Genomic DNA, 18,755 nt, shown 5'->3' on the forward strand with positions numbered 1-18,755 from the left:
CCACCAGCGGCTCTTTTGTGTGACAGGATTTTAAAAAGAATGTAAAGTTGGCCACCCATTGTAAAAAGAAAAGACTCAAGCAGGGGTCCGGTGGGTTCCAGTCGACAGTACTGTCTGACGGACACACCCAGCTTTCTTGACCGGGAAAATGCTCCAGTGACTGAGGCAGAATACGAGGGGCCATGTTGTGGGATGAGGCGATTCCTGACGACCAATGGGAAGCCCCTGGTGTGGGGCCCGTGGGCCTCTTGGGGAGAGGCGGGGGGTGGGTAAGGTAAATGAAAAGGGTTTACTACAGGTCAGCTTCCATCTGAAGAGGGGAGCCAGGAGAAGATGGCAGGCCGAGGAGAGGAGTAGAGAAGTGGCAGTGAATCCCTCAATATAAAACACTGAAGTAAATACAAAAAAAAAAAAAAAACACACAAAGGCCGATCACTCACTGCTAATGTTTTATTAGAGTTCATGCATAAGTCAAACAACACAAAGAGAAATGAGAGATGAGGCAACTCAGGAAAGTTAGCAGTCACGCAGCACGGCCTCCTTTATCAGCATCTCTGTTCATATTATCCAGCGACACACAAAGAAACACTTTGTTCCTCTGCAGACCAGCTCGCCGACGACTCTCATGGCAAAGTTATCGCTGTGCTGAGATTCAGTTACAAATCACAGACGAGAGCTCACGCTGACGTAGACCAGGCTGATCCTGGACGGTACCAAACAGGAGAGTGACATGTATTCTTTAAACACACATTTGGAGGCTTCTTTTTGTCTTGTTTTTTTTTTTTTTTTTTTTAAATCAACTGAGATATTTCTGCTTTACAGCACAGCTGACGCACACACACGTTTAACACTAAAACAAGGAAACAGAAGTACAAAGGACGTTTTTCTTTCAAACTGTGCGATGTTGATGCTCTGTTGAAAGTGTCCCCTGGAAGTTTTTCACGTCTGTGTTTTTTTTTTTAAGTGCTCGTCGGTCTGCAAAACTCAGTGACAGATGCTTTTAAAATTATATATCCTTCATGAGATAAATGAGGAAACTGCTGTGATTCTTTTACAGCCACACATCAGTGATGAAGTGCCCTTAGAAACAAGTCCATATGTTTACTGTACAGACACTTTCAACCAGCAAGAATACCCACATACCAAATAAACATAACCATGACAAATAAGTTACATTAGCCAGCAGCAACTTGGAAAAAGGAAAGTCTGAACTCCATAAACAAAAACACTAATACCATTATGACAACTTCTCATTCAGTCCCTAAACATAGTTCATTTCTCACTTAATTTTTTTTTTTTTTTTTTTTTTACAATAAAGCAACTTAAAATACTGATCTGAGGAGAAAAGAACAAAAAGTAGTGCTGAATAAATTATGTCTACACTTCTGCTCAAACACTACTCGTTAATTACATCCGGCTAAGTGTTAACTGATTTACAATACGTGCTGAAAGGTAACGCGACCGTCAAAGTGCTCGCTTGTTTTAAGCTCATTGTGATTGTTTAACATGTTGCATTTATTATTGTCGAAGAGTGAAATGTCTCATTTGTAGCGCCGAGTCTGCGGTGAGCTCATTTCGGAAAAACAAATGTCATGTTGAAAGGTCAGACCTTTTAAGATGTCAGCGTAAAGAAATAAAAGGAGGAATGCACACAAAATAATGTGCAAACTGCTTCTGTAGTGTGATGAACTCTTGTAACATCAACATAAAAAAAGCTGTGATTTTTGAGTTAAAGAAATTCATTAACAACCCAATTTCCCAGAGGTTTCCCTCCATATCCAGAAAAATAGAAATCACAAATTTGGTCCTCTAAGCTCGACTTCAGGACAGAAAACAAAACAGTACAGTCTAAAAGGAGTTCCAGCCACTGAGTACAAACTCACCAATAACAGCATACGTCTCTTCAGCTACCCGTAAAACCGCCTCTGACTGCGATTCTGCTCACAATACCGCTCATTCAATCCATGACACTTAGTATCTCTGTTCAGCATGAAGATGATTAAATACAAGATAATTATTACTCAGCAGATGGAATTAAAACCAACTATAGCAGCTTTAGGCTTGTAAAATCTCAGCAAAAATAATCTCAATAAATGTGTGGGGACCAGCAAATCGTTAAACATCTGCACTTGAGTTTGTCAAAGGCAGATGTAGAGGAAGGTTAAAAAAAACAAAAACAAAAAAACCCAAACTGAATTCTCTTCTTCTTCTTCTTAAGATATCACATGTATAATATTCCCTTTTCTTGTGAAAAACTGACCCCAGTTTGATACATCCCTAAAACATAAACCCTTTCAAAAACAAAAACAAAAATCTACATTAAATTACCATCTCTTTCATACATTTGTAGCTTAAATATACACACCACTAATAAACTTGACATTTGCCATTTACAGATTTACAATTTAACTCAAGACGGACTTGCAAAGGGACTGAAACAAACGGCAAAACAAGACCCTCGTAGGTAAGATCAGTGCTTTTTGCCTGGAACGGGCAATTTCTGCAATCATGTTTCTGTGGGTTCTTTGACTTAAACAGTAAATGATCAAGTTTGGTGGTGTTAATTTTAGGGATTGGACAGGATATGGATTTCCTACTTTCTTTTTTTTTTTCATTTATAAAATTCTACATTGTTGGATGAGGATTAGCTGCAACATGAGGCTCTGCAGTCCAAAACAGGCTGAAGAAGATTCTTTAAACATATAAAAAAAAAAAAGAAGAAAAAAGCAGGCTGCCTCATTGTCTCCAACACCGCTCATTGTGTGGGTGAGATCCATCATCTGGTGCCGTAACAAAATAATGCTTTGTTTTTTTTCCCTTTCTGGTGAGAAATTAGCAGAGAGCATAAACAATTCTTATTTTATAAGGAGAGCATGTACAAATCTGTGTAGTGTGACTGAATAGTGTTGTGATGGATGTGTTTCAGTTTCAGGTCAGTCTGTCCTCGGTGATGCTGCTCAGCTGGTCGGGTCTAAGGCTGGGGATCAGAGCTGGGAGGTCTACATGGCAAACAAAGCGTCCTCCTGTCTGTCTGGCTTCTTGCGGCTAGGGGTTCCCTGTGCTGCACCCGGGTTGCCACTCGGGGGCGACGGTAGGCTGGGGGCCATTTCAGCAGCTTTGGCTCTCTCCTCTAGGAATTTGTCGAACTCTGGATGCATGGGGGCAAAGACCAAAAAAAAAAAAGAAGAAAAAGGAGAGGAGATGTGATTTTGAGAGGGGGGGGGGGTGGTCAAAATGTAGCTGGAAACAGCAGTGGAAATTTAAGAAAAGTAGATTTATATCCTTTTACCTTCACTTGTGACACCTTCCTCCCCTTCATCACCCTTCTGTTTAAAAGGAAAAACAGCAATGTCACACCCGTGGGTCGACTCTGCCAAACGTAACCCCACTGCAAACCACCGCAAAGCAGAAGCAAAAGTCTGATCCTGTGCATGTGGCCAACACTAGAGCCCGACAGATTTATGGGTTGGCCTGTACGATAATAGCCTTTCACAAATATGTCGGCGTGTACCGTGTCCGATATAAAAACTTTACATAATGCAGTGAAGGAGGATTGGGGTAATTTAGAAATTGTTCGTTTTAAGTGTTCAATAACCACATTTCGGTCAATGTATCTATATTGAAAAGTTTTTACTTCCCAATATCGATATCGGCCCCAGAAATCCAGCATCAGTCGAGCTCTACCCAAAGCCAAACCGCAGCGGATGTTTCTTACAATCTCTCACCAATCAGGTTTTATTGTACAACAGGGAACCACTTACCTGCCGTTACCACTCACCCAAAGTTGGGCAGTTAATTTTGAGAGTAATATCGCATTTTTATTGTTTCCCAACCAAACCAGTTGATAGGTGCTATCAACTGGTTTGATATTAAGCTCAGTAACGCACCAGTCACACAAATGTGTGCAAAATGAGCATTAACTCTGTAATGACTACAAAGACGGTTAGCAGTTGGACATCAATGTGATACTTTAAACCAGTGGTTCCCAAACTGTGGTTTGTGTTCCAATGGTGGCACATGATGGTATGCAAGAGCCTCACTGAATGACAATTTTAATTTAATTTCACTTTATTCCAGACCACAGTTATTACATATAAACATTACAATGATGACAAAATTAGTTGTTAATTCTTTAGATATTTTAGAGATACCATTTTCCTGTGTTCAGCCACGTAGGGTGATGTCACTTCCAACATAACGCTCATGATAGCTTGACACACTTGGTAAATTTAGTTTAGTACATAGTGGTAGATGGTCTGAAAGGTTTGGGAAGCTCTGCTTTACACAACTGTCCGTTATATAAATGACCCAGAATGTCTGCTGTGATGTTTCATTACTAAGACCTAAATATAAACATGTGAACGTTTGCATTCAAGACCTCGTACTCATTTTGCAACACTTTTTCAAAATCACCCCAGTCAGTCCCCACAGCACACCGTTAGTAACTCTTAAAGGCAATCAGAGTGAGGAAAGGTCATTTAAGATAAACATGTTATTTTCAGTCCAGAAGAGACAAGTGGAGAAAACGGAAGGAAAAAGAAGCAAGCAGAAATAAAAAAAAATAAAAAAAAACAATAATCATGATGGGCTCACCACATCAGTACACAGCCACTCCTCTATGTCATCCATGACAGAGGACTGGCCTCCGACACCCTATGGGGCAGCATCAAGAGCGCCACAGGTGGCCGGGAAACAGAAACAAAATCCAACCCCAAACACAACAGAAAATGTGACTTAAATGAGGTCAGAGGTAACTCAAATGCAACTTAACAAAAAAATTGTTTTTAGAAAGTAAATAAATAAATAGAATAGAAACTAATGTTTGTGGATGGTGTGGCACATCATCACACTCTTATGACACTCGTGATCAGGTTATGAATGAGAGTCCACAATCACGCACACACACACGCACATCGTAGCATGCATGTAAAGCTGTGAATGCAGTGTAATGCCACTGAAGGTGAATACAGCAAGCAACATCATATCAGACATCATAATTGTACTGCTTCGTCCTTTAGATGACAAATAATACAAATAATAGTCAAACACAAACTTTCTATTCATTATCTAATTCAGCAGCACCAGTGCAAGCACGTCTGCTTCGCAATGGTTCTTCAGAAAGCACACAAAAACAAACATACACAAACACAAAGACAAAAGCTCACTTTCCAAAATGTTTCTGAATGGCTATGAAAACACAAATTATAAATGACAGCCCATGTTGCCACTGACACTCACCCCTCCTGCTGCTGGCTGTCGGACATCCAGAGTGGGAGGAACGGCGTCGGTGTCCTGGCTGTCTTCTGCTGTCGTACTGAGACGAGACGCGCACAAGTGGGACACGGTTATCAAATCGAGCCAAGAAAGGTTAAAGCCTTAACCTTATGTTTGCCCCTCTTCATTTCATATTCATGGAGTGCGATGCAGAATCGAAAAGAGGTCTGTGGGCTTTCTTACGTCTTGTTTGGTTCGGACATGGCTCCGGTCCTGGTTTGGGCGAACACATCAAAGTCGTCCTGGGTAGGTGGAGGCTTGCAGCTGGAGAGAGAGCTCAGGGTGCTGCTCACGCTGTCTGCACCCACGTCTGGAGGCCAGCGAAACAAAATGCACGAGAACTTCAAGCCACCGTACGGCACGGGGGTCCGAGCCAGGTGCAAGTTTCATACAGACACAGATCTAAGTCTATAACAATATGCGGCTATTAAAAGGAATAGTTCAGGTTTTTCACTTTCCTATTGTGCGGAGAGTTAGATCAAAGGACTGATAGCACTCTTCTATCTGGGCTTTAACTTTTGATCTGGAGCTGCAGGTTTTTCAGCTTAGCATTAACAATACAAATTAATAAAGAATACACCTATTAACACCGCTTAACGCTCATTAATTAAGTAGGTAGCCTATCAAAATGTCATGACAAGCTGTAGTTTTCTGGTATTTTTACCAGCTGGAACTGTTTCTTGACCACCAGCAGCCAGGTGATGTAGCTTCTTCAAATCTCTATCGATTACCGATCGCAACGTCACAGTCATATCTTTGATGCAGATACATTTTAAACATGGCTTAGGTTCAATCAACAGTCAGATTTATCTAAATGTTGCACAAAGTTGTTAAATAATAGACAATTTTAAATAGCACTAATTTCCTATGACTTCTGAGTAGACATGCCTGACTGATATTTTATCAAACCGCTGTCGTGCAAATGTTGCAGAAAAAGAAGAATGTGAATATTTGATACGTCCGTGTAAACATGTCTGAGGTAAGTCCATGCTTACCTAGACCAGCCAGGCGGGAGGCCAAGGTGGCCGGGGAGGAGGGCCTTCCTGCAGGGGCCGTGATGCTGGGGGGCAGGCTGGTTGGGGCTGCGTTTGGCATGTTACTGACCACCGCCGGGGAGCCGGGGCCGAGGTCTATGAGGTTGTCCTCTGTAGCCTCACTGAGGACCTGATGAATGATGTGACACAAAACAGTTCTCATCTCATGGAGGAGCAAAGAGAAGGATTTAGGGGGCCTGGTTATATTTGGAAAAAATATAAAAGAAAAAAATGGAACAGTGGTCTGAATTTGAAAAAATATGAAGGTGCGGCACGTGACAAGAGTAAGGACACTCTTGGAAAACCTGCTTGGTTAGCTTGAGGAGAGCATGAAAATGTCTGTGGCTGAGGACAGCAGGAAATCAATTAACTGTCTGGAAAACTGTTTCTTAAGGGGGTCCAAAAACACCCTTTTATTTTTTAGACATATTTTGGTTTATTATTTGGCCAGAAAGTTTTGATGTGTTCTGCACCTAAGGTGTTATCCATAAAGACAAAACAATCCCCTTAAGAAGGCAGAAATACAGCAGGAAGGGAGGGAGGAGGGCAGATTGAATCTCTCTGTAGTAGCTGCTCTATCGGGACCATTTAGCAAACCTCAAACCGACTGTTTGAGATAATGCAAACACAGTGACTCTTGGCAAACGTTCGTTTCAGTTCCATCTTAAGCTCCTGTAACTATCAGTCTGCCTCCAGGTTCGTTGTGTCATTGGCTGTTGGGGGCTGCAGAGTCAAAGCATGCTATATGGGGTGAAAAGAGAGTGGTGGAGGCTGGGCCCATATTATTCAACCATGATTCAACAGTCGCTGTGGGGAGGACACTGCTCGTTTAGGGGGCTGACAATATTTTTTATACTTGCCTGTCTCAGCTAGCCACAGAAACAGAAGGACAGAAAAGAACAGAAAGGAAGAGACAGTGAATACGTTTAACATGCCTGTGCAGGGACAACATGTAATGGCATGATAACTACGGAGGATATAGCAGGCCTAAACTGGAAACCCAATGAAGAGGTGAGAAAGTTCTTCTCAATGTTTGTGGTCAGTATGAGGGGCAAACAACAGGAAACTGACAAAGGATATGTACAGCATGTGGATTTGTTAAGGGAGCAGCAGTAAATAGAAAAGTTGCTTGATAAAATGCAGCTCGTTTTTGGCTCATCGGTTTGAAACATTGCAAGGCAGTGATGTATTACGGTAACGCTTTTACAAAGCACAGCAAACAGCGAGGCTTCCATCTGTTACAGAAGTTACATAAAACTCTGTTGGAAATGATTCTGATTGAAGACCTGGGGTCAACTGTTTACATGGGATGTGATCTAATACAGTCAGGTGTTAACGTGCACCGATGCATTTAACCTAAACAGCTGTGTGACGTGCAAAAATGAGGAATACATCAATTGTTTGATTACTTTATTCTTTTTTTTAAACACCCGCATTCTGTAACAACCCAACCTTAAGTCTTCCTGTGATTGGCTCTAATCCTGATATTCTTACCTTAACCATCTCAACAACTTAATATTGAAGACAACAAGCCAATCAGAGCCGGAGTAAGGCGGGTCTTCGAAGAAAGAAAAATGGGGGAAAGAATCAAATGAATATCTATCGTCTATTTAGCGCAGCATTTGCCTTTATTATGTTACTCTTAATCGAGCACCAGCTTGATCCAATAATGTTTGAGCTTTTAAACCGTTTTTAATTGCAAAATTAGGCTCCATGCAGACGTGGCTAATGACATGATGCTGAAACACTGCTGTCAGATATTGTTGCTTTCGATTACTAAAGCACCCTTTTGGAGCAAAGTAATAAGCAGAGTAATAAGCTGGCTCCAAAGCTACATCTGGGCTGTTGACTGCATTTTACTTGTGCATCTGTAAATACAATAAGCCCAGTTCCAAGGTTTGCATTCACTACTGAATTGTCAGAGTCAATGTTTGCCCCTACTGGACAGAACTTAAATCCAACCGGTGAGCTTTGACTGTGTAGTAGACAGACAAATTCACATCATAACAGAAAACAGAAAATTCAAAATGAATAACAAATATGAAATAAATGATATTTGCTTTGCATTTCATGATGAAAGCAAATCATATGTCTCTTTTTGGGTTTCCATTTAATTAGCCACGTACACCTGGTAAATAGCTGACAGGTACTTGACATACAACGACAGCACTTGAAAGACATTGTAAAGCCTGACTGGCAACGTAACATGCAAGTCCACACTGCACACACAGAGGTACTGATGTCAGAGAATGCAAAAACATGAGCAGAACATAAACACTATGACACAGAAAAACTATGTCAGATGATTGAGAGAGGTAAACCAGGAAGTGTGAATCAAACACTGGGTTTTTGGAACTAAATGTTGACTCACCCCATTATTGACACTCTGAGCTGAGGCCCTCCCAGATCTATATCTTTCATACCTGAAGAGGTGACATGAAAGAATTGAGAAAAAAAACTCTTCAGTTTACCAAACTAAATCAAACATGTGATGCTGTCGGGGTAAAGACGAGTTTGAATTTGTGTACTTCCTTCCACCCAAAGACAAGCTTGCACCTGCTTTAGTTCAATATGTGCGTTTGCTCACCTTTCGTAGCGGAGGAAAATGTTGTTGAGGTCATCGTTGACATGCAGCAGCTCCTCGGTCACCGCCTCATTAGAAACACAGGAGATGAGCTCCATTATCCTCTGCTGCATGACTCTACAGGTCCTGTTCAGCTCCTAAGCCACACAAAAAGTACAGTATACAGTATACGCATACAAACAACACACACACACGTATGATCTCACCGTACTGTTTTTCTATTGCTTTGAATAAAAAAAAAAGTGGTCTCTTGCCTGTAGTAATTCGTAGTCTGAAGCGTCCTCCTGTCCTGGCACCATCTCAGTCAGCATCTCTGACATCACCTTCGTGTTTCCACGAACAATGTCCAACTCACTGCGTAGTTGGCAAATCTAGATGACAAAGATAATTCACCTACAGTTAGAAAAAAGTATAATAATCCATTATATGTGACTGACCTGAGTCACTTGTAACACATTACATACACATACTTAACAACATGTGTTGCACTTGAGAATGTGTGAAAAGCAAGTGAAAAGAGAAGTTAGAATTTTTAGCTAAAAGTGATTAAAACAGCTAACAGTCATGACTGTACACTGGAACTAGCGACATATATCAGTTAAAGAAGTGCTTGAGCTCATCTGAGCTCTGACAGTCCTTCAGACCAAAAACAAAGGTTTGGATCGATCTTATTGGCAGACATTTTCACACCCAGCACGTTTGCAGCTGTGTATTCAAAGGCTTGTCTTTCTAATTCTTTTATTTTGTTTGTTTGACAGGTACAGACGATGCCATTTTGACTTGAATGGCACTTAAAAAAAGAAGACGCTAAAACTGTATTAGTTTGTCGTTTTGTAAGGAGTTGTAACGAGATGAATACATATCTGAACCAGCTGCTCAGTTTCAGTGTGTTTATAGGAGCACCACTGTACCTGTTCAGGTGTTGGATTGATGGATCCAGAGGCAAGTATGTTGGGGACCTGAAGGTCGGTGAAGGCAGTTGGGGCAGAGTGTGGTGAGGGCTGAGTAGTGCTGCTCAACTTATGAAGGGTGGAGTCGCCCTCTGGAGCAGTTGCTGCCTAGAAGCATCAGGGAAGTTGATAATGTACATGTCATGTCAGAATGTGATGAATTATTTAAAATAACTACGGCTAGTCTTTGCAAAAACATTCAGCACATATTCAGGCAGCCTAGTATGATGCCTCCTACCCGCTGAGGTGTGTGTATAGGTGACAGGGTCTCCAGTTCTGACATGGGGAACTCGATGCCTTTCCTCTTTAGCTCCTCATAGATTTGAACCACACCTGTGAGGTCCGGACTGCTCCTGAAGGCATCAGCCCACGCCTGAAGAGAAAGAGTAAGGGAAGGGCTAAAAGAACAGAGACACACAGACTGAACAAAAATACAATGAGTAAAGGTAGGGCTGACACCGCAGACAGAGTGAATTGTAAATAGGAGCCTGTTCTCTGATGATTTCTGTTTGTCTGCCTTGAATACATTCAGTCAGCAAAACTGCAAAGCTTCTTGGCTTCTCTCCCTCAGCAGCGGGCAGGTGGAGCCACACAAATGGTACAGTATACAGTATATGCATACAAACACACACACGTATGATCTCACCGTACTGTTGTTCTATTGCTTTGAATAAACAAAAAAAGTAACTGGGTCACACTGGGTCATTACCACAGTTCAAACAGATGACAAGACAACAGTGCACAAGCACTCTGAGGGAGTTCTAGATGCAAAGGTTTTCTACTCAGTCACTCTAAAAGTACCATATTTTCAACCTTTCTGCTGTTTCACTTGCAGTCTTGATATCCATTAGAAGATATTTTTGTAGTTTTAAGGATCAAAAACTATCAAAACATAGTTTTAGATCTCCTCTCTTAAGCTTCTCTCTCTCTGCCAGGAACAAGCTGTTTAATGTCTGTTTTTAAGTCATACTGATATCTATAATGCTCTCTTCTGATTGGCTGACTTATTTCTGAGTGACCCACTTTCAGACCAACCACAATTTTTCTTCTGTCTTGTAGCTTGCTAAAACTCCATGAAAAGATGTTATGACTCTTTTACAGTATTAATTATTACTTAGACCTGATTTATAATTTGTTTTTAAAGTCTGGTAGGTAGGTAGGTAGGTAGGTAGGTAGGTAGGTAGGTATTTACTTTATTAATCCCCGAGGGGAAATTTTTTTAAAAACTGGATGGAAACAATAGACAAACTGACAAAAAGACCTTTAAAAAGCAAGCCAGTTTGAACTAAATTCAAATTTAAGTTTATTTCCTTTGGTCTAAAAGCAAACAAAAAAAGGCTACACCAGACCAATAATCACCAAAGCTGACAAGAGTTTGTCAAAAAAATATCAACTCAGAATGGCCTAAATATTGTGAGGACTATTGAATGTGGATACTCGCTATCTTTTATCAACTCCAAGCTACACACATCAACACTTGAGAGTTGAGACAGGTGGTTAAAGAGCTGCACAGTCCACCCACAGTATGTTGGCCAGCTGGGTTTTATGCATCTTGCTAAAAGAAACGTAAACAACACTCCAAATGTAGATTTGAATGGAGTGCTACTACATATATTTCTCCACAGTTCTCCAGCTGACCCTTCTGTCACAAACCTGTTTGTCTAATGATTACATAAACAAGAATCAATTAGATTCTCCCTCTCAGTTACTATCTGCCCTTCTTTGATCCATGCTGTAAGCTGCGAGTCACATGGTGTCCCCGGTGGAAACAAGAGCAGCCGACATGAACCTCGCCGGGTTACCTGAGCCGTGACGGGTAACTAGATCTGCTCCTGGCTAAGGCCCTGCAGACACTGTGCTTTACCTGAGGCTCTGCCTGCGGATGACAGGCCACCTCCTGGACTGCCGCACAGCCACCCACACCGTAATAAACACCTATGCTGCAAACCTAACCTCTAGCACACTGGCTAAATCAGAAATGCTTGTTCTCTCTCCCACTGAAAGAAAATATACAGACTCAAAATCTTTCATGGGAATATGCTTGCAAGCTGTATGATGACCACTGTCTATTAAGGTGTGATACAAGAGGCTCCAAAGATGGAGTAGGTGCATTCAAATTGATCTTACCTGAATCAAGGCGAGCACTTTATCTTGAACGATGGTGGGCGGGTTGTTTTTAGGTGAAATGATTTTAACGAGCACACCATCAATAAAGTCCCTGCTCGTCACTAAAGCATGGAAACGGTGGCCGCAGTTCTTCACACACGTCTCCAGAACCTGAGAGATGCACAGCAGAAATAGCTTTTAAAAGATGCAAACACCCGGCAGACTGTGAATCAAATCCTCGTACAGACACGTTAAGAGTTTTATGCAACCCAGACACAGAACGGATATGATACTATGGGCTGCAAATTATGTGATACGATCGAGTGATTCACTCTACATAATATTGCATTATGTGAAAGGGAAAAAAAACCCACCTCATTTTATCTGTGACCTATTCATCTGATTGTGACATAAGAACTAGGCCACATTGAAAATATTTCTAACACTACATGTTACATGTTAATACAATATAGCTGCCCTCCACTTTAACTCACCGTTAAAGCCAGCATCACTTCCCTATAGTTCCTGTTGCTGTTGAGTCTCTTCTTGACTGCTCTAATGGCATCCTTTGGCCTGCAGACACACACATAAACACAGCAACACACTTTAAACACAAACAAGTCAAAGCACACAAAGATAGCACAGCACAGTGTTTCTGCAGCTTTGAAAATGACTGAGAAGACATTCTTTGTAGAACAAACACGTTACCAAGATGTTAACAGGTAAAGGTTTTCACTGTGGCACTGACAGGATGCCAAACACAATAGCAAAAATGCCAGAAGCACATGTCAATGATTACTTGCTTCTTCCCAATCTTGGCCTTGCCACTGCGGCTGTTCTATGGTAAGGCAGAAATAATGAACTTTCTTTCACTACATCAAACAGATCGAATCAGCATTACAGCAGAGGGCGTGTGACAGCGCTTTAATTCAATTCCACACAGACATGAAACAAGTAATATCTTTTTTTTTTTTATATAGATTGCTGATTTGCAATTCAACGATCAAGGCTATACACACCTAAGCCAGTTTACAACCTGCTAATCAAACTATACCTGGACTTCACACACAAGCTCTGAACATCCAGTGCAAAGTTAATGGAGCAATGAGATAAGCAATGAGGCCTTGCATTAATCCACCTCCCACAGCTAGATTTCTTCTCTGACCATGACACAGATAAAGAAAAAAAAAGGGGGAAAGGGATGACTCAAACGGATGATCCTGCTGCAGCAATGTAAACAGCACAGAAACACGGAGGGCTGAATTAAACCATTGCACAGAGGAGTTAATCCACATACGGAATATTCATTGATTTTCTCTTGACCACTCACCCATCCTCTGTTTCATTGATGATGTCACATATTTCCATGTTGAGGGTCCAGTCTTCACTTTGCAGAGAGCCATCAGTGGCCCTCTCTGAAACACACGTGTAGTCAGTAAAGACAACAACGACGTCTTAAGCAAATACAGCAGAGCAATTACAGGACGATGACTGGAGGTCAGCTAACTGTGAGCTAACTTAGCTACCAAGTCAACCTTTAAGACATGAGTAAATGCATTCGTTAATGGTTGTGATATTGACCCAAGAGCTGAATAAGACAGAAAACACACCTTTAGTTTGTTAACAGTGATGCAAGCACCGTGAAAGCAGATGTTACCGTAACTATTAGTTAGCAAGGCGGCTAACGAAGGCTTCCCAGCTGGAGAGAACTCATTCAGGAACGTTAGCATGCTAACGGTAGCGAACACGTAAACTACTGTCCCACAAAACAGAGACGTTTCCGGGACATGTACATCTCTCTATCCGTGATGTCGCGTCATAAATATGGAGATACATACCAATGCAGTGCCCCACTGGGGTACTGAAAGGATTTCCCAAAAGGAACTCCATCTTGCTCGACAACAAACAAGTCAGTCCATGGGATGATGATGATGATGATGATGATACATGAGGAAACAGCCAGCAAGTCCCGCCCACACAGCGACGTCATTGGCCAGTAAATCCCGACCTTTCGCGTGATTGGACAGTTCGAACACCCGTCAGGAGAGTTGGGCAATTGTAAATAAAAGGGAACCAAAGGTTGGAGCCATACAATTCAAATCGATATTTTATGACTGCATCATTCATTCCCATGTATTAGATATTGCAGACGTAGAAATAGAAATGAATTATGACAGACATCTGCGAAAGGGTTTAGACTTTGTGTATTTTGCATGATATCAGTGGAAAAGGCAACACACAAACATAAGAGACCAGGTCATGTCATTTTTTTTTAATTGCTTTGATCCATGTCACCTGTAACAACGACAAACCCCTCAGCTCTGTGCATGGAAATAACAACTAGATGAAGATGGAGTTCAGGTTTTGTGTTACAACTGAACTTTTTCTGGAGACTGCACTGTGCAAAGGAGACAATACAGATGAACAGACCTGCTCTATATGGCCTTCAGTCTTTCTCCTCATCACCACACAGAAAATAACATAATCCATACAACATGAATGATTAATTACAGCAACACGTTTGTTTATTCAATGCCGGTGAATAGTTTTCACATGCAGTTTGCCTTTACCAAATGCTACAGTACTGTTAGTATAGACTGGATAGTACACTGCTTGGTTGGCATATTTGCTTTGCAGTACTCAAATGTTGCAAATAGAAAAAGCAGGCATGGAATTCCACCACCAAACAAACAACATCATTCACTATTCCCTTGGAGCCAGCAGCAGTGTCCAAAATGTCACGGGTGACTGAGAACCGACTGGAAACTCCGTGAAGAGTGAAACACTTGGCAGCTGCCACATACAAATACTGCAAAAAAGGTAGGCAACATGTTTTACCGGAGTGAGATGACTCTATAACAGATCACTAACAGAGCAGCTGTCACGTCTATGCAGAACAAACAGAATACGTGGTGTTTGCATGGATACTGAAGCATTCACACATTTGAGGTGGTCAGGATGCTCTCTGGGAGATTTATTCTTGGGCGGATTTGTTTTCCTCTCATTCTTATCTCAGTCCTGCAGAAGTTTGCGTTTGACAGTTGAACTCTCAGATGAGAGGTGAACAAAAAGGGCTCCAGCAGCAGTCCGCGCCCTCAGCTCGTACATGTCGTAGTCGTGAGCCCACTCCACGTTTCCCCAGGTTCTAATCTGTTAGGGACAGAAGAACACAGGTTTTTCTCTATTTATTCCTCTAACATAAAACTGTGTGCAGGAGGATCTGCAGCGAACACAAGCTTAAGTGCAAGATCAGCTAGTTGTAGAATTTCTGCAAAGAAAACAAGCAGAACAGGAGCCAAGAAAAGCAAAGTCAGCCTCTAGAGTGCATTGAACACTGTCTGCTGCCAGGTTTGGTTTCAAGGGAAATACGATGAAAAGCAGAGCGAGGTGCCGCTTCTCTGGAGCAAATGAAGCAAACTTTTTGAGTTTCTAGCAAGAGGAGATGCAGGACTATGACAGTAAAAAAACCACATTTATTCTGCTCCTCGGTAAAGCCAACACAAACACTGACTGAAGAGGCAAAAAACCCACTTGCAAGAAGTAGTTTTATACAAGGACATAAACTGAAAAAGTTGTTAGAAAACACTAGGGACTCAGGGGCTGCCTTACCTGGTACTCCTCCTCCAGTCTGGAGAGCAGCACAGCCTGCTCCACACTCAGATGTCTGTCAATTATCCCCAGCGCCAGCACAACTGACTTCAGCTGGGTGATCACATACTCCAGACCTGCAGAGGAGCAACATGTGAAACTCATGCATTATCACTACCATAATGTATTACTATTATTACGGCTGACTGCCAAAACTTTAGGATTCCACTTGCCAGAGTATCTCCTCTCCTCATAATTAATTGTACTATTCAGTTACCACGCAAGTGAAACAGACACAGGCATATCATATCTAGATCAAGGTCCAAGTCAAGAGAGCATGTGTATGTTGAGGTTAGAGGTGTTTTACCTGTCAGAGACCAGAAGTTGTAAGACTTGAGGTGTTGCCGGAACGTGCTTTTGGTTGACTCTGGAATCTCAGGACCCAAAATACTGGATGAGGAGCCAATAGTGACATTATATCTGCAATAGTGGGAGATAAAGATTAAGGAAAGCGCTTCAATACACTGTCTTTATGTAATTTAATGCAGGGCCATGTACATTGACCGTGACAAGCTGATGCAACTGTTACCTGTTTTCAATCCAGCGCAGCACAGGGTCCCACTCATTCTGCTGCAGCTCAACCAGGCCGTTGGGCTCATCCACTCTGTAACTACACAATACATAAACACTACTAACCTGAAAATCACAGCAACTCGCACTAACTACATTTTAACAATGTAATAAAACATGTAAATATCTCTGCCAACCAGCAACGAGTAAATTCTAACTCAATACATTTGTTCAAATGCAGAATTTTTCCAGCAGAATTCAGTTTCAAGATACAATTATGTCACAAATTATCAGTTAATTTCATCCTTTTGTTGTTGGTAATATGTCGATATTTTCCACACACGAGTTATAACTGAGGGTGCCAAATCGATTGAGAATATGGACATTCAATATCTATGTTGTCATTGTGTTGATCTCTGTTTTGCAGGCGTTAAATGCACTGATGTGTAAACATTGGTTATATTGATCTTGAATCCCTATATTAGTATTGATAGAAATTAGCTTGAGCTATATATGATTGTAAGGAACAATGAAAAAAATTACCATTATTAATGATTAGCAACACAAGTAAATGCGTGGCATACCAGATGGTGTCAGTCTCCAGGAACTTTAGAGCAGCTTTGATCATTTGGTCCTCGTTGCGTTGAGTGGGATTGTCCTGAACTGTGTTGCACAGAGTAGTCTGCGGGAAGAGTTCAACATCTTTTTGTTAAATACCCTTTATTAGTGGCATGAGACAACTTAAAAACATGACATGACAAGAGCTTCACGTTTAAATTATTTGTAGCAAAGTGTTTTCTGAGAATAACTTCACCGTTAGCTCTGAATTAACATCTGGATCTGAGTTGTAGAACTATTTAGACTCATGGTCTATGTTTTTAGTCCTAAATCTTCACAACGTTCTCACAAGGAAAAAGAGTCAGGTTGTCATGTTAACTCGTATATGGATGCTGTTGCTTCTAGAGCATGGAGCTAGAAATATCATGAAGGCTAAAAACATATCGATATGACAGGCTGATCAAGTTGTGCTTTAAATTATGCCAAAATGCTTGATGCTTGACAAATTGTTTGACTAAATGCCTTCCACAATGTCCTTGCTGTTGTGTCTCTTGTATTGAGCTTGAAAGATGATGAAACAATATGCCTGATGTGTAAAGCATTTTTGAAGTGTCTGAAACAGACAACAACGTTGCTGTTTGCAGTGTTTGCTCCGCATCTTTAGAGGAGGAGCCATATCTCATTCCATCAACACAACAAACTTATTACATTATTATAACAAAACTTTGAAGAAGAAGAAGAAGAAAGAGAATATGTGCATATATCTTTATCAACAATTGGCCAAAGGAGCTGGAAAATATTGGCATGTCAGAAATGGGCAAGAAAATAAATTCCTATTCGCTCATGGTTCCCACTTTTCAACTGGCTGACAGAGCTGGTAAGAACCTGGAGCATCTAAGCTTTTTAAAAATGTAGTTATAATATGACTGTTTAAAAAATGTCTATCTCAATGCCTTTGCTGATGTAGAACCACTGCTGTTGTTGAGGCCTAACATTATGTATTCTAAAAGTTCATTTTGATATTCTAGATTTGCTCTTTAGTTTTAGATGAGGCAAGTGCTAACAATACAATCCACTATGAGACCCCTTTATCTCATCCCAGGTAAAATGCCGTACCAGGTGCATGGTGTAAAACTTGAGTGTGTCCCTTTGAGAATCCCATTCGGTTGCGACAGCGATGGCCAGGGCTTCATTTGGCACTGCGAACAGCTTCCCTCCTGGAGTTTTCAGTTTCTTTCGGTCTAGATTTATCTCAAATAAACCACCTATCAAAACAAAAAAAAAAAAATTGAAAAGAATTAAGATATTTCATAATCAGAAGAATGACATAAGTACGGAGAAAGAAAACATAATCCTCTCACATTAAAGCATGAAATGTGCTTTTATTTCTGAAAAATAATAATAATAGAGAAAATGTATCTCCTCAAATGCACAAAAACAGAACACTTGACTTGTCATATTATTTGACTCTTACCTTCACCTTGGGATATGCTGACATCTTGATAAAACTTCCTTCTCTCTGGACAACAGCAGAACATTGCACCAGTCAGTACTCAACATCAGGGTTAATCGTCTGCAGAAGACAGAGACTTTTATCCTCAGGGATTCTTTATCTTACCTGATGTGGCTGTGGAGTATTTCAAAGCACATTTGAAGTGCTGGTTTCTTGGGCACACTTTACTGAGTGAAAGGATATTTCCAAACTGACTCTGAAGTCCAAGAATGGTCCTAAACATTGCGGAAATTAGTTGGAAGTTACAATGTTTTCAAGCAAAGCTCACAGAGAAGAGAGCCGACCCGCGAAGCTACCGGTTTCTACTTCTTCACTTCACAATTAGCGGCATTATACGAGTAAGTGTTCGTCCTATTTGGCGTCGATTTTTGTTTATACTGCACTGGTTAACTGTAAATCTCTTCTTTTTTTTTTAATATATATATAGCTTCACATGTCTTTCTCATCTGTCACATAGCTTCTTCTACGTCCAAAAGCACGCGTGTGACCTTCGTTGCTTGACAGCGTCGTAAACTCCTTATTAGTTTGTGGGATATGTAGTTTCCTAAATGCCTCAACCAATCCTTACACAACAGTAA

The 18,755-nt window shown here is 41.0% G+C and overlaps 2 protein-coding genes across 4 annotated transcripts; both read right to left on the minus strand.

Annotated features, from left to right (window-relative positions):
- Positions 1 to 436: 436 nt before the first annotated feature.
- On the minus strand, positions 437 to 13,886 carry LOC138202178 (target of myb1 like 2 membrane trafficking protein). Of its 3 annotated transcripts, none has more exons than XM_069155973.1 (15): positions 13,787 to 13,886; positions 13,279 to 13,363; positions 12,443 to 12,521; positions 11,970 to 12,119; positions 10,081 to 10,215; positions 9,804 to 9,950; positions 9,147 to 9,263; positions 8,896 to 9,029; positions 8,680 to 8,731; positions 6,270 to 6,438; positions 5,458 to 5,584; positions 5,239 to 5,314; positions 4,594 to 4,653; positions 3,290 to 3,326; positions 437 to 3,148 (listed from the first exon to the last, which is right to left on the minus strand). In XM_069155973.1, exons 1-15 carry the CDS (start codon positions 13,836 to 13,838, stop codon positions 3,000 to 3,002), a joined length of 1,569 nt encoding a protein of 522 aa, XP_069012074.1. In that variant the 5' UTR covers positions 13,839 to 13,886; the 3' UTR covers positions 437 to 2,999. The 3 variants fall into 3 exon arrangements, with proteins under 3 accessions (XP_069012074.1, XP_069012077.1, XP_069012075.1); XM_069155976.1 differs by lacking the exon at positions 13,787 to 13,886 and adding an exon at positions 13,559 to 13,728; XM_069155974.1 differs by lacking the exon at positions 4,594 to 4,653.
- A 319-nt stretch (positions 13,887 to 14,205) lies between these two features.
- Positions 14,206 to 18,666, minus strand: atpaf2 (ATP synthase mitochondrial F1 complex assembly factor 2). Its single transcript, XM_069155977.1, has 8 exons — positions 18,283 to 18,666; positions 18,139 to 18,183; positions 17,781 to 17,929; positions 16,691 to 16,788; positions 16,126 to 16,206; positions 15,904 to 16,016; positions 15,558 to 15,673; positions 14,206 to 15,098 (listed from the first exon to the last, which is right to left on the minus strand). Exons 1-8 carry the CDS (start codon positions 18,398 to 18,400, stop codon positions 14,961 to 14,963), a joined length of 858 nt encoding a protein of 285 aa, XP_069012078.1. The 5' UTR covers positions 18,401 to 18,666; the 3' UTR covers positions 14,206 to 14,960.
- Between the last annotated feature and the right edge of the window lie 89 nt (positions 18,667 to 18,755).

This window comes from Embiotoca jacksoni, unplaced genomic scaffold (genome assembly GCF_022577435.1).
Source record: "Embiotoca jacksoni isolate LCO1_2020_lvr unplaced genomic scaffold, fEmbJac1.0.p SCAF_20, whole genome shotgun sequence".
In the NCBI taxonomy this organism is placed as follows: Eukaryota; Metazoa; Chordata; class Actinopteri; family Embiotocidae; genus Embiotoca; species Embiotoca jacksoni.